The sequence below is a fragment of the Python bivittatus genome, unplaced genomic scaffold (genome assembly GCF_059951505.1).
Source record: "Python bivittatus isolate LINGU-HERP-01145 unplaced genomic scaffold, Pbiv_v1 ctg000570_np1212, whole genome shotgun sequence".
NCBI lineage: Eukaryota > Metazoa > Chordata > Lepidosauria > Squamata > Pythonidae > Python > Python bivittatus.
In genome coordinates this window covers 15,576,104-15,589,812 of record NW_028277097.1, presented here as the reverse complement: position 1 = coordinate 15,589,812, position 13,709 = coordinate 15,576,104, and the positions used below count along the sequence as shown (strand labels likewise).

General features: G+C 42.1%; 1 protein-coding gene, 1 long non-coding RNA gene and 1 other non-coding gene across 8 annotated transcripts in view; 2 read left to right on the top strand and 1 right to left on the bottom strand.

The window, feature by feature from the left end:
* The window catches only part of LOC148214334 (uncharacterized), a 32,842-nt gene continuing 19,133 nt past the window's right edge, over nucleotides 1-13,709 (top strand). The window contains exons 1-3 of one of the 4 annotated variants that reach the window (XR_015798241.1): nucleotides 6-3,287; nucleotides 8,210-9,041; nucleotides 12,617-13,212. This is a non-coding gene — a long non-coding RNA (uncharacterized LOC148214334). Of the gene's footprint in view, nucleotides 3,288-8,209; nucleotides 9,042-10,041; nucleotides 10,709-12,616; nucleotides 13,213-13,709 lie in introns of those variants that run through there. The other 3 variants (XR_015798240.1, XR_015798239.1, XR_015798242.1) reach the window with 3 other exon arrangements.
* Nucleotides 3,040-3,125, top strand: LOC112540891 (small Cajal body-specific RNA 18). The gene has a single exon (XR_003084936.1).
* Nucleotides 8,343-13,709, bottom strand: part of MYO5B (myosin VB) — a 253,937-nt gene continuing 248,570 nt past the window's right edge. For all 3 annotated transcript variants that reach the window (XM_088152666.1, XM_088152667.1, XM_088152668.1), the window contains 4 exons: nucleotides 13,208-13,493; nucleotides 12,130-12,304; nucleotides 11,533-11,613; nucleotides 8,343-8,994 (listed from right to left, as the gene is read on the bottom strand). In XM_088152666.1, the coding sequence (XP_088008792.1) occupies nucleotides 8,842-8,994; nucleotides 11,533-11,613; nucleotides 12,130-12,304; nucleotides 13,208-13,493 (695 nt within the window). In that variant the 3' untranslated portion in view covers nucleotides 8,343-8,841. The remainder of the gene's footprint in view (nucleotides 8,995-11,532; nucleotides 11,614-12,129; nucleotides 12,305-13,207; nucleotides 13,494-13,709) is intronic.

Below are 13,709 nucleotides of genomic sequence, written 5' to 3'. Positions count from 1 at the left end.
TCACTTCCAGCGGGAAACGTGTCGGACGGCGAAGGCGGGACTTGGTGGGGCTGCAAGACAGGCAAGAGACGGACGGAGGCCGGGCGTTCCCTTTCGGGGAGCCCTGGGCCCCATAATCCTCAGCCGGGTAGGCATGCTTGGAACTGGACTCCCCCGAACTGGGGAAACTGCCCCAAAGTAGGTGGAAGCCATAGCACCCCTCTGGACACGGGCAGTCTGGGCCGTGCCTGCTGGGGATTATGGGAGAGGGAGTTGGCGCCCAGCCCCGTCTGCGGAGCCCAGGCTCGGCTAGAGCCCCTCAGGAGACGGGAGGAGAGATACGCGGGGAGGTAGCAGCTCTCCTCCACCCCAATCCTGGTTGTGGATGATGGGAGCTGGAGTCCAACGCTGTGGGGAGGGCTGAGGGAGCGCGGGCCTGGCTCCGTGGCACGGAGGGGACTGACGGCGGCGCTGCGGGAAGAACTCCGGCCCCGAGGAAGCGTTCACACGACGCCTTCCTCGCCTCCTTTTCTGGCTCTAGGGCTGAGGAATCCGCGCCCCGGGCGCCAAGGAGGGTGGAGCAGCGCGCAGGAAGGGGCGGGGCTTCCGGCGCGGCGCACCCTCTGCCGCCCATCGCCCCGGCAACGCGGCCTTCCCCACGCTGAAGCCTCCCCTGAGTCTTAGCGGGCTCGCAACGCCCTCAGCCCCAGGCCCCCAGGCCCCCGAACCCGCCTTCTCCCGCTGGTGGCCAGGAGAGCTGTGGGGCTCCAACCCCTCGTCCAGTCACGCGAGGGGGGCGCGAGGTTGGGGAAGGCTGGACTAAACGACCAAGCGCATGCTTTGGAGCGCGTGAGCCGTGAATGTCGCACCTGTTCGCAACTCCATAAGTGAGGCTCGTTTTTTCCTGATTTGCAGGAAGTTTCCAGAACTGCAGAATGTCCTATATCAGTGTTCCTCAGCAACGGGTTCTATATTTCTTCCTCTATAGAGCGTTCCTGAATTCATTACAACTTTCAGGCACTCTTAACCCAATTAATATTCTGATTATTTCAGGATTAGCTGCAAACCTAAGCACCTAAATATCTAGCCTATTCAAATGTTTTTCATCTTTCGAAGTAGTAACTCAGAAAGTTTGGAAACATTGGGTTTAGTTCTGTAGTCGTGAGTTATTCTGTTCAAATTGCCTTTGGAAACTTCAAGGAGATTTCTGCAAAAGCAAAATATTAGAAGGAACAATGGCTTATGTAATCTCAGAATCAAAACTTGTCACGTTATTTAATATTAAAATTCAACGCTTAGCCATCCAAGAGAATCTGCAGATCGTTCTAAAAGGACTCTGAATTTCAGTGTTATGAGACAGATGCTAACATTTGGAGAGGTGGGGAATGCTTTGTGCAATGGCCTGTAATTTTTTATATTCCTTTCTTGTTTGATTGCACAGGAAGAAATTGGTTAGCTTTTCAGTGCAATCTTAGAATGGAAAAGTAAGAGTCAGCAATTGATTGTAGAAGGTGATAATTCTCAAATTGTAAAGTATGCCAAACCTATTTTCACCAAATTAAAAACTGTACAGTGCTACATCTAATAAAGGGGGAAGTATGTCTGAACTATTGAATGTTAATCCTATTTGAATGGTTATTTCTTGAAATATGTACACTGTTTCCTTCTAAGAATTGTAGAAGGAGAATGCACTTTCAGAGAGCTGGCTAAGAATTATGCATTGTCAAATGCAAGTGAAGAGTGGTTGAAAAACAATGCTATCATTGACTGAACATGAACTTCCTCAGTGTATTGATTAATCAAAAATCGTTAAGAGGGTTTTCAAATAAAATGGCTAAGAGATATTTATCAAAACCGTTATGTCACCTGACTTTAATTGCTGCAAGGCGTTTGTTATTTTCAACAGGAATTACAAAAATGCAATAAACCTGTCTATGGTTCTGGGGCAGCAAGAAACAGCACATCTCTTTATAGTACCAGTCAATGAAATGGATGCATAATGTGAAAGTAGGTGTCACTGGAGAAGACCCCAATCCTTGGAAAAATTAAAGGCAGTTGAAAAAGAGGCCACCAACCGACAAGGTGCTAGATACTGTCACAAGAACTCAGAGACAGTTCTGGCAAAATTATGTCCATCAGATCATAAAGAATTGAAGTACCTGAGCGACTGAAGAACAGAAAGAACTTACAAGACATCACAATCTTATCTAGGAATAGCAAGCATTCCTTGTTCAATAATGAAATGTCACAATGGAGGGTCGTAATAGTAACTTGCCGTTCTCTAGCCATTTTTGCTAATCGACTTCACTTGGAATGGGGGCCCAGTATAGTGTGCTGGATCCTGAAAATCATTTTGTGCACTTGTGAATACAGGACAGAAATGGACTATTCCTGACTGTTTACACGATTTTATGCAAATATTTGCACAAGTGTTTTGCTTTGTGATAATATGTTTCCGATCTGTCTGGTTCAGATTGATTTACTTACTTAATTTGTATGCTCAAAGACACTGGGTGGTTAACGATCAAGATCCTCATAAAAAAAGCAACCCCCTGAAAACGAATAAATAACCCCACCCATAATATACAATGTTGTGCATCCACCAGATTCTAACTTCAGTCACTGTATGCCCTTCTCCTGGGCCTGACGAAACCACTAGGTCTTAACAGCTCTCCTGAAATGTAAGAGGAAGGGAGCAAACAGGATTTCCAAAGTATAGGGACAAGAACCAAAAATGCCTGCTTCTAAGATCCTGCCATGTGACACCTTTGTGTGGATGGGACCTGGAGGATTGGTCTGACCGGTCCCTCAGTCTGGAGCCAAGGTGCTGCTAACCAGCGTCTTGGATTGCATCCAGAAGCCAAATGACAACCCACGCAGTTCCTGAAGAGGTGGGTAGCAGTAGGGAGCAGTGAGTATCTTGGGATGCACCCACGCTGCCCGTGGGGACTGCTCCATCTTGTGCCGCTGGTGCCTCCTAAGTGCTTTCCAAGGGAACCCCCATGTAGAGCGCATTACAGATGGTCCTGTTTGGGGAGCATTACCCCTTCCTGCCATTGTTGGTCTGTGATGAATAGCCCACTGCGCAATCCGAGTTCTGTGGAACTGAATGACGAAATTTGTGCTAACAAAGGCATCTGAGACCAACACTTTGGTGGCCCCGTAGATCTTACTTGGTGGCTGTACAGAGCCCAAGGCAGAGAAGAAAAACCTAAGGTCCGCTGGGCAAAAGCCTTTGGGATGGAACAGAGGGTCTGGCTGGGATTGTGACAATCAGTATTAAAATCTCCACTCAACTATGCAACTTGGTAGGTGACTGAGCTGGTCTGTCTGTTTTAACCCCCCCCCCCCAGTTTATCCAATAATTTATCTCCTTATATACAGTGCTTGTAACCTGCCCCAATCCCAAAGGACTCTAGGTGGTGAATAACGTCAAACAAAACATAATTAAAATAAAAATTAAATACAGATCAGTACCAAAGTTAAAACATAAACATAAAAGAATGCAAGATTGTGAAGAAAATGACTCGCTCAAGTCCCCTGAAAGCAAGCCAATATAATATGCAACTTTTTAACTTATTCTGCTTCCTTAGCCTACTGCCAAGTTTTGAGTCCCCCTTTTAAGGCTCTGGGAATGTTAAGCTAAGAATGTTGAGTTACTGAGCCAACGATGTACTGTTTTCCTCTTAAGTCAGTGTTTCTCAACCTTGGGAAATTGAAGGCGTGGCTGGGGAATTCTGGGAGTTGAAGTCCACACACCTTCAAGTTTCCAAGGTTGAGAAACACTGATTAGATACCTTAATTGATATTGTTGGCATGCTAAGATAGGTCTGTACGCTGCATGAAAAATGAAGAGTTTTAAAGTACATACCCATAGATGACAATTTTGGCAGTTTATTATTTAAGTACAGCAGGTATCTGATAGAAATGTATTTCAGGACTTTCCACTCCGCAACAGACCACTTGGATTTGACATACTCTCTCATGAACCCAAGTGTATTTGTTTCCTCAAATACTTTACAATAATTTAAGAAGCAATCTTATCATGGCCTGATGACAGCTGTATCACTGCAGATTTTACATGCGACACTTGGAACTCCAGAAGGAAATATAGGTGTACTACAAAGTTTATAAAATTCATTCCTCGCTCTTTTAGAGTGTCCTTTGAAGATGGACACTGGCAATGCTGGAAGTAAAGGCAGTGTGGAGAAAAAGGAGCAGAACAAACTTTTTATTCCAAAGTATTTATTTCACAGTATTTTATGCACAGTGGAATGAGGGTGACTTAGTCACTTTCTTATAAACAGGTGTAGCTTACCCATTTATTCAAACTGGAAATGTTATCAGTAGCAATATTTCATCCACGCTTGCAGCTTAAATCAAGCTGGGGTGATCGCAGATTTGGGGGGCGGAGGGCACCCTCATTTTATGCTCCAGAATTCGCATTCTTTGAACAATTCTCTAGCTTTTATGGGAGTTATCTTTATATATATATATCAAAATCAAAGTCTTGGAAACAGAGGCAAAACTGGCTCATGCAGTATAAATTGATTGGCATAATGGACAGTCAGATACGATAATCTATAATGCTAGATAATTCTGACTGCTGCACTCTTACAGCTTAACAGTCTGAGAGTAAGAAGCACACCCATATAGTTAATGTGCTGGAATAAGGGGGAAATCGCTCGAGTGTTCAGTAACTTGAAACTTGGAAATCTCATATTGCTTGTTTCCATGTATAGCCAGTCTTGCTAATTCTTGCATACTTGAGACTTGTATTTAAAAAGTTATTAATAGAGAATATCAATCAATATGAATTAATATTCTATAATTAATCAATATGAATTAATTTCTTGCAGCAGCTTTTAATCGAAGATTTTGGCCATATATTTCTTTTTATAGAAAGTTCAAATTAGCCTACTGAAATCTTTCTATGCTAATTGTCCTAAACAAATAGAAGTTGTATGTAAGGCTGCACACTTGTTGACATGATTAATTGGATAACTATAAATACTGCGAGGAATTCATCAAGTATTTTTATTGATGCTTGCTTTAGTGCATTTGTAGGTCTTAAGAAAAAAACCACAATTCCCGACTTGGAGCCTTCAAAAACAGCACTATGGGAATCTCAAAACCTTGTGGGGGGAAGCCAATCAAATCCATGTTCGGGACTTTTAAAGATGTCTAATTTCATGTGCAACTTCATCACTTTACATACAAATCCAAAGATAATTTGGGTGACATTTAAATTTTTCTCCAAAGTTGTAATACTCTGTTCAGAAAAACGGTGATTGAGAATGATAATGTAAAGGCATGCAGAAGGAAAGAGTTCAGTCAGAAACAATAAAAAGATGAAATCAGTGACACAATCTACTTTTTTGATCTGTGCTAAAGTATTTTTAAATCAAAGAAATGGTCAATTAGAGACAGCGAAAGCATGTTTGTGCATGGCACTGCCAGTGAATTGGCTTTTTAAAAAGAATCCTCAAGGCTATCTTAAAAACAGATCACAAAAATTACAGACATCAGTTATTTAACATAAGTTCCTTCAATAAATCCAAGTTTGCAGATAATTACAAATATTCAATTTCTATCTTATACTAACATATCTTAAAAATGTACAGATATTATACATAATATAAATTAATTTTCTTGCAGTCCTGTAGAGAAATATTATCATTAGGTAGAGTTTTAGCCACGCTTTATAAATATATTTCCTAATATTCTGTAGAAGGTTTTGCATCTCATTTTCTAGTCTGCCTGGTGAGAATTAAATACACCAACATATTTAGAAACTGCAGTGGTTGAAGGTTTTTTAACATATACAATAATTGTTTATACAGAAGTTGATGCTTCTTGCCAATATGGAAACACAACACTTCCACTTATCCAGCACACAGAACCACTCAATTCCACATTACACTGGATAATTTGGGAATAATTGCTTACTTTACACGTATACCATTTTTTAGTTGGCAAAGTCCCCCGCTTCACACCTGTTTTTGCAGGAGGCAGAAGGCCTGATCGGGAGGAGGAGGAGGAAACTGGCCACAAATTTCACAAGCTGGTGAAAAATTATGTGGCAGTTTCAGTATTACTACTTTAGCTTGTATGTTACTTTTCAAGAATGTGCCCCACTTTTATGTTGTTTTATTGATGATGAGTAAGCACAGGGAATTCATAAGGAATACACAGGAATTGCAATATTCAGTTCTTTAAAAAAATCCAGTGCATACTTTTTATATTATACTGAAAATGATAGTTACAAGGAAAAGAAGAGTAAGCAAGGTATTTGTTCCATTAGAGGCCACAATCTGGTTGTGCTTTTTTGTTTCATGGTCAGGATCCCCACAGGGGGTCTGCCAAAAGTACAAATTTGTCCTATTTACTTTGAGGGGGGAATCCCTGCTCGTTGGTGAGTACAAACTCCAGTGTGTGCAGTAATGCAGAAAATCACAAGAGAAAAAAAGCAAATGTTGGCACAAAACTTTTTTTTTTTGGCATTAAAATAGGGATATGAATGAGCAATAGAGGAAATGTGTCTAATAAAGTGCCATTGAGTAAAACTACAGTACCACAACAGGTACCATGAGTTTGTCTGCATGGGCGAAAAACGAAAATGACACTAGGCAAGTTGTAGAATTATGTGGAGGCACTGTGCGTGCAGCTATCATTTTATCACAGAGTTGCAATCATTTTATGAATTTAGCATTATGAAAAACTATTCCCTAGATTCTAAACTTATTGACTGATATTCGTGTGCTGAAGTTTGGGAGCAGCACTATAAGCACTCAGAGGACCTAGACAACAGATGCTCCTGTTTGCGTCCATCTGTGCATGAGGACATTCAGTACTGCAAGCCGTGGAACAAGAGAGCCCCGAATCACCCATAGCCAAATGCACACAGTGCTGCCCTTTTAGACAGGTGTCTTGGAGACTATTATCAGTTAAAAATGGCTGCATCCTTCAGTTATTTGTCATTAGATCAGATCAGAATGTTTTACAATTAGTCCATTAGTGGAGGAGAGCCTTTTGTAAGTTGGGTGTTTGATTTATGGTAACCAAATCATTTTGAAAGGGATGGTGTTCATCTTGTTAAAAGCACCCTGGTTGAATCTACTGCCAAATTTGCAAGAGTGGAAAATGCCAAAGTCATCTGGGCACAGCTCAAAAAGGTCATTCAATCACACTTTTTTTTTGCTTGTTTGTCTACTAGGTTTGTCTAGTGAAGTGCTGTTATAGGAGGTTGGAAAATAATGAATTCTGTATATACCCACCTTTACTAATCCATATAATTGTCCCTTCCCACTATCTTCTTTAACCCCATGATACCCACTGAATAATAGTTGAGAAACGGCAGATGCTTAAAAAATAAAATTTGGAGAAAAATGGTTGATAATATGATTTTGGAAATCCCACTAGGTAAAACATCATTTAAAGAGTATTCACATTTCTAACACTAAAGGTTTTATTCTTTCCACTGGGGGAGCAGAGTATGGGGCTCTCTAGTATTTAATAAGTGCTGATTAGTTCTTGCAAGAAATATAGTTTCTTACCAATTGTTCTGTGCATAAAAATGCTGATAAAGATAGGAGGTCTTCTGCATTAGTTTCCATGCTAATTCTCTTGAAAGGCTTCCCTCTGAATTCAGATATTATCATCAAATTTATGGACTGTTTCATGGTGCAAAACGTCCTTGTAACTGGCTTGGAAAACACCCCGACACCCCAGTTCCCTGCAGAGGTATTCCTTGCGCATGGCTCCGTCAATGCTGGGGGAACACTGCATAATGACACATAACTCAGCCAGCACATCCATCCTGTGTCCTGGCATAGTCCCAAGTGTGATCATAAGGACTCTTCAACTATCTTGGCAAAGAATGGGCCTGTTGTCCGAGAGCCAATGGACCCAGCATACCTTTTTCTCCCCCAGTAAATCCAAACAGTGCCATATCAGTTACTGGCCCAAATGAATCAGTAGCAGCGTGTAGTGAAATTATAATTGCAGCATTAAGCAAATGTTTGGGTTTGTGGTTCCACAACTTCACATTCTTAGTGATTCATATGGAAAAAATTATCAACAGGCACCTTAATCAACAGGTTAAAGATGGACCGGGGGTGTCCAGAGAGTATGGTAAAAGTAAGTCAAGATGGCAGCCACAATGGTGTGATTGATGTTTTCTTAGGTATGTGCCACCATATTTATTTATTTTTTTTACCATACCTTGCAGACACCCCTGAGACAGACTGAAGCTTTCAATGACTAGTCTACTTCATATGCAAAGTGGTATTCTCCAACCTCAGTGCAAGTTGCAAATAATGCTCTCCCCACCTCCAGGAACATCTCTTCAAGCTGTGTCACAATTTTTTATTTTAACCTACGGCAATTTTATTTTCCGAAAACTGAGGAGCTGAAGACTGCTTCCAGTTTGTGCAAGCTCTACCACCATGGACAATTGGAAAACAGGTGGCAATCTGGGCTTCTTTTTGTTATTTCAACACAAAAGTTCTTGAGAAACATAATTCACAAAATTAAAACCTAAATCCTACTTACCAATGCATCTGCCTTAATGGCAAGCAGAAGGAAATATTTTATAGCATGATATCAAACAGTACAACCCCTTCTTGTGTTTCAAATATTAACTGCAAGATCTACTCCCTTCCCTCCCAAAAGAATCCCTCACACAAACCAAAAAGCATTTAACCCAAATGCAATATTAGTTTCTTATGCTGTACAATTTAGCACTGATTAATTGGCATGTACTGGTTCTTTCACCATTACTGATCCATATTTGAAGAGATCCTATATTTTTGCTTCTGTTTTTGCTCAAACTTTGGGAAAATTGGGCTGAAAATTGTGTCTTCACACTCGGTTAAGAAATTCCAGGTCAAGGGAAGCTGGGATGTGAATAGAGTCCATGGTCAGAGACGAAGGATTGAATGGAAACAAAACAGGAAACATGAATTTGAAGTCTAACAGCAGCTGTGGAGGATCGTTCCTCTCTTGCAATTGTGCCTAAAAGAAACCACAAGAGAGATGGGAAGAAAATCATTAGCAAAGAAGTAAGATATGTGGCTGTTTTATGCTAAAACTTTGCCCTTACAGCTGAGTCTTGAGTTTCTGTAGAGTTTTAGAGATAAGCCTAAAACTCATCTGTTTGTCCCTTAGGAAGGCAAAACAGTCATCTGAGTAGTGAGACACCATCAGCTGATTCATCTGAAACCAAGCCTTGTAGGTGGCAACTAACCTTACTTAGTTCATTATGGTCCCATTTGATCACTTGGTCAGAAATGAGGATGGCCTGTTTGTCTGAAAACTAGCAGTTGTTTCCTCCTACTGCTATCTAGCTATAGGCATCTTCCAACAAGAACAGGAAGAGAAGCAGAGATCACAGCTAGGACTGGCCACAGCTCCACCTGGTGTACTGTGTAAATTGGAGCAAATAACTTGGCAGTTTTTAAACAGCAGCAGCTGTTAGGCTTTGCTTCTGTTTTTAGTTTAACCTTGGGTATGGTGAAGGTGAACAATGCAGCAGGCACTTCTCAGCCTTTTACCCTGGAGTACCAGGTCAGACTACAGTTACTGTAACTGTAGGGGGACCATGATGTTCTAGAAAAAAGCCAGCATCACTTCTAGTGAAGGGGCTATAGTTGTTGAAATCACGTAGTTGTAAAAACCTAGGTAACTTGATTATGAAGTCTGTAATTCATTTTTTTTTTTTAAAGTCATATTTGATTGGATCCCTGATGTGGTGGGATAAGAGAAAGCAGGCTTTCCTGCCCCATTTTCCCCAGGGCATCCTGTCCAGCTTGTGTCCTGTGGGATGGGAAGCCTTCTTTGGTACAGGTGTAGATGTCTTTACCCAGTTAATGGGGGGCTTTCCCCCCAGATCATAGCTTATCCTTCATAGGATTCCCTGTCCTGTAGAATGACTGCAGTAGAGGAGGATGGCAGATTAAAACCTTAGTAATCAGACAATATTTGACTGTTCCATTGACCAGATCTTTTGAGGTAGGTCAAATGCCCAACCAATTCACTCTGATCCATTGTTTCATATTTCAGCCATTCTTACCCCCTCTGGTTTACTTATTTGGCTCTACGAACGTAACTCTGGGACAAATGAACCAAATAATAATAATAATACACCTTGGGTGCAATCCGAAAACATCTGGAGCACCACTTGAACACATTGGCATTGACAAAATCACCATCAGTCAACTGTAAAAAGCAGCTTTACTTGGAACTGCTCACATCCTGCAACGATACCTTTAACACCATCAAACAGCAACATCTGCCTATCCCAGGTCCTTGGGAAGGACCCGGTAGGTGGATAAAAATGCCAAATCCAGTTTAAACATCTGGCTGACTGTGCAACCAACAATAATACATTAAACCTGTAGCTGCCTAACTCTCAATGACTGTGTGGTGCACACCAAGGGGAGATTTATCCCATGCCCTACAAATCTGGCAATCTTTACTTATCCTTCATGAGTTTATCTTTTGTCAGGCTGGACAGATTAATGGAATTCTCCCTGCAGCATCCAGTCCTGTCTCACTACATTTTATTAGGCATGTAGAATGGGAACAGGTGAAGCCATAGCTCAGACGCAGGCCTCGTGCACAAGATTACAAGCCCGTTTCTTAGGACCTCTAATTAAAATGAGTGTCAGATAGCAAAGCAGGAGAAAAGTCGCCTCAAAGCAGGCCATTGTTGCCACTTGAAATAGAAAATACTCGGCTCCCAGGACCAACTATCTGACTTAAAGACCGCTTTATGTATTCCTACTTACGAGGGGACACACAGATAAGAGGCTAGCAAGAGGACAACGGTTTGCTTTTCAACAGTAGAGAATATTATGCAGCTAAGGGCTGAACTGTTGGGTTCCTGCAGATGTTTTGCCACCAGGCTAGGTAACATCATCCATGCATGGGACAGTGAGGTTTGCTGATGGTTCATATATACTAGCTTACCTGGCCAGTCTTGGTTGGGCTATGATGTCTTGATGTTTCCTTGGTTAGGATACTGTTTCTTCTGGGACTGTTTCTCTAGGACCGCTTCCTGCTGATCTGGGTGTTGACTGCTAAGAGGGATTGTGCTCTGGGCTGTTTGCTTCCTTCCTTGACTTTGGGTTATATCTTTTAAATGGCCTGTAGATGGGGTTTATCTCTGCGTCTGTTGATGGCTGATTTACCTGAATGCCAAGCTTCCAGGAATTCCCTAGCATTTTGAAATTTGGCTTGGTCTAAAATGTCAACAGTTTCTCAGGTGAAAGTGTGATTGAATTTGTCAGTGTGTTCAGGAATTTTCATCATGTCTTCTGTTTGTTTTTAGACCGAGATAAAAGGTTGTTATTTTGGTTTATTTTCCTGCGTTTCTGTGCAGAGGGAATTCAAGGCATGCCAGTATAGATATGTGATCTAAATGCTTTCAGTTTACTTGCTGTGTTCCAGAGTTACAAATGGGCCTCCAAAAGTGCATTATAAAAACTAGATATATGACTTTTTTGAATGTGTGGCAGATGTAAACTTTCCTATATTTAGTGCAGAACTTACCTGAATGTTTCTTATGAAAGCTACTGTCACTCGCTCTTCAAACTCGTTCACAGGAGTGTAAAGATTTAGTATTTTTACAATCTAAGGAATGAAAGATCAAATGAGGGTTATAGAGGAGATGCTCTGTAACATCACTCTGTGACATCACTATTTTATAAATAGACATCACAGGTTCTCAACAGAACAAGTGTAGGAAACAGGTGGAATTTCAGCTTAAAAGTATAACATGGGCTCTCCAACTGCAGGCGGACCCTCAAGAAAACTGGAGGGTGCTGAACGTGTGCCCCATTTATCCACTGACTTTTTCAAATACCTCCCCTGGCCACTGAATATAACCTTCACCAGCCAGACTCTGGACTTGACCAAGGTAAAATGTGTTGGGGAATTATCTGCAAGATATCAGCGCTATGCCATGGCGATTTGGCCCAAAGTAGGGACGCTTAAGTTCAAATCCCCATTCTGGCCTGAAACTCTCTGGTGAACTTCTACACTGAATTAACAGGATTTGAAGATAAAAGGGGTAAAGAGGAGGACCTTATTCTCATGTTCAGCCTTTCGTTAGTTGCTCTGAGTTCATAAATAAATCAACACATGTACCTGCTGGGTAGTGAGGGATGTGCATAAGGAACAGATGGCCTCAGCATCTTCAGGGGTTTTCTTTTTCAACTGCAGGAGTTGTGCTGCCTGGATCAATGGCTCCAGGGCCTTGGCAGCCCCACTCTGGTGCAGGTTCTTCCCTCTCAACCATTCCTCCAGTTGGCTGATATTAAACCTGGACCCAACACAAGGGAGACACAAGTTACAAGAAGAACTGGCAGGATGTTCTGAATCCTGCTGAGCGGCTTGTGTCCCCAACAGATTCTTCTGCAAGAGTTTTTTTTTTTTTTTTTTTAAACTTAGCCAGGCTGTTTCACAGCCAAATAGCTGGGTTAGGATCTGGGTTAAAATGTTTGTCCAGCCCTGCATTCACAAGGTATGTTTTGGGGAATCTTCACCTTTCTGATGCATGATAATTCAAGAGAGGCTGTGGCTCGGCTTATGGCACTGATTTTGCATGAAGTTGTCTCTGGCATCTCTATTTAAGGATCAGCTACAACATCCTGTGCCCTGGGTCAGTTTAAAGAAGACTAAGGTGCAAGACAACGGCAAAGGATGTCTCACCAAGCTACCTGAGAGCAGCTTCTGGTCAGAATTAACAAGATGGAAAAATACTTGGATAGAGAGCAGCTCCCCATATTTCCATCAACATATGAATGCAACACCAAGGGATGTGTTGCAAGTATAAATAAATCATTACAGAGCAAACCTCAGAGGCCATTTTTCCATAATAGATCATATTACAGCCTGCTTCCACTTCAAATGTTGAATTGTTAAGCAATTAACATCCCTGGGTAGAGCAGTTCCAATGAAGGGGTACCAGATTTACACCAGATTGGGCTAGTGATCCTTTGCTCCCCCTTGTTTTTGGACACAGTCCTTTAGCTTGCGATGCCTGAATAGCCACAGGTTCTGAAGCCCAGGCAGGTGTGGCAGGTGTGGCAGAGGGAGTATCACTGTCCCGTGAGTCTCCAGCATCACTTTCATCCATCTATAGGAAGCAGTGCTCCTGCTCCCTCCAGCAAAACACGCTCAGCCTTGGATGGTTCAGCAGTGTGCCCTTCAGCCTGAACCCTACCTGATCTGCATGCCTGTACTCCAAGAACATACGTCCTTCCTCAGCAGGAGGTTGTTCAAGGCCACAGCATTGATCATGTAGAAGAGCTGCTTAATGGCCTGTTGGATGATCTCTGGGTCAAGGCCCTGGTCATACATGATGCTCAGAAATGTGTTCAGTTGGCGGATGATTGCTTCCAAACTGTAGATGTTGTCGCTGTCCCCTCTGCTGGAGGTCCGCTTCCGGTAGCCCATGGGCTTCACACCTGACAGGCCCTGGATACTTTCATTTTCCAATACCGCAGTCACTGGGAGGAAAAGAAACGATTCTCAAAAGGCGAGCAAGATAAGCTGTGCAAATTCCAATGTCATTATTATCAATCAGTTGCTCTTGCCCTCCTCCCATCACCCAAATCATACCTTTAAGTTGTAAGTAATACACATCTGAGTCTTGCAAGAGAATACTTACAAGAATACTCACAATCCCAGCAAAAATGGTCTGGAGAGAATAAGACCTCTTGGGC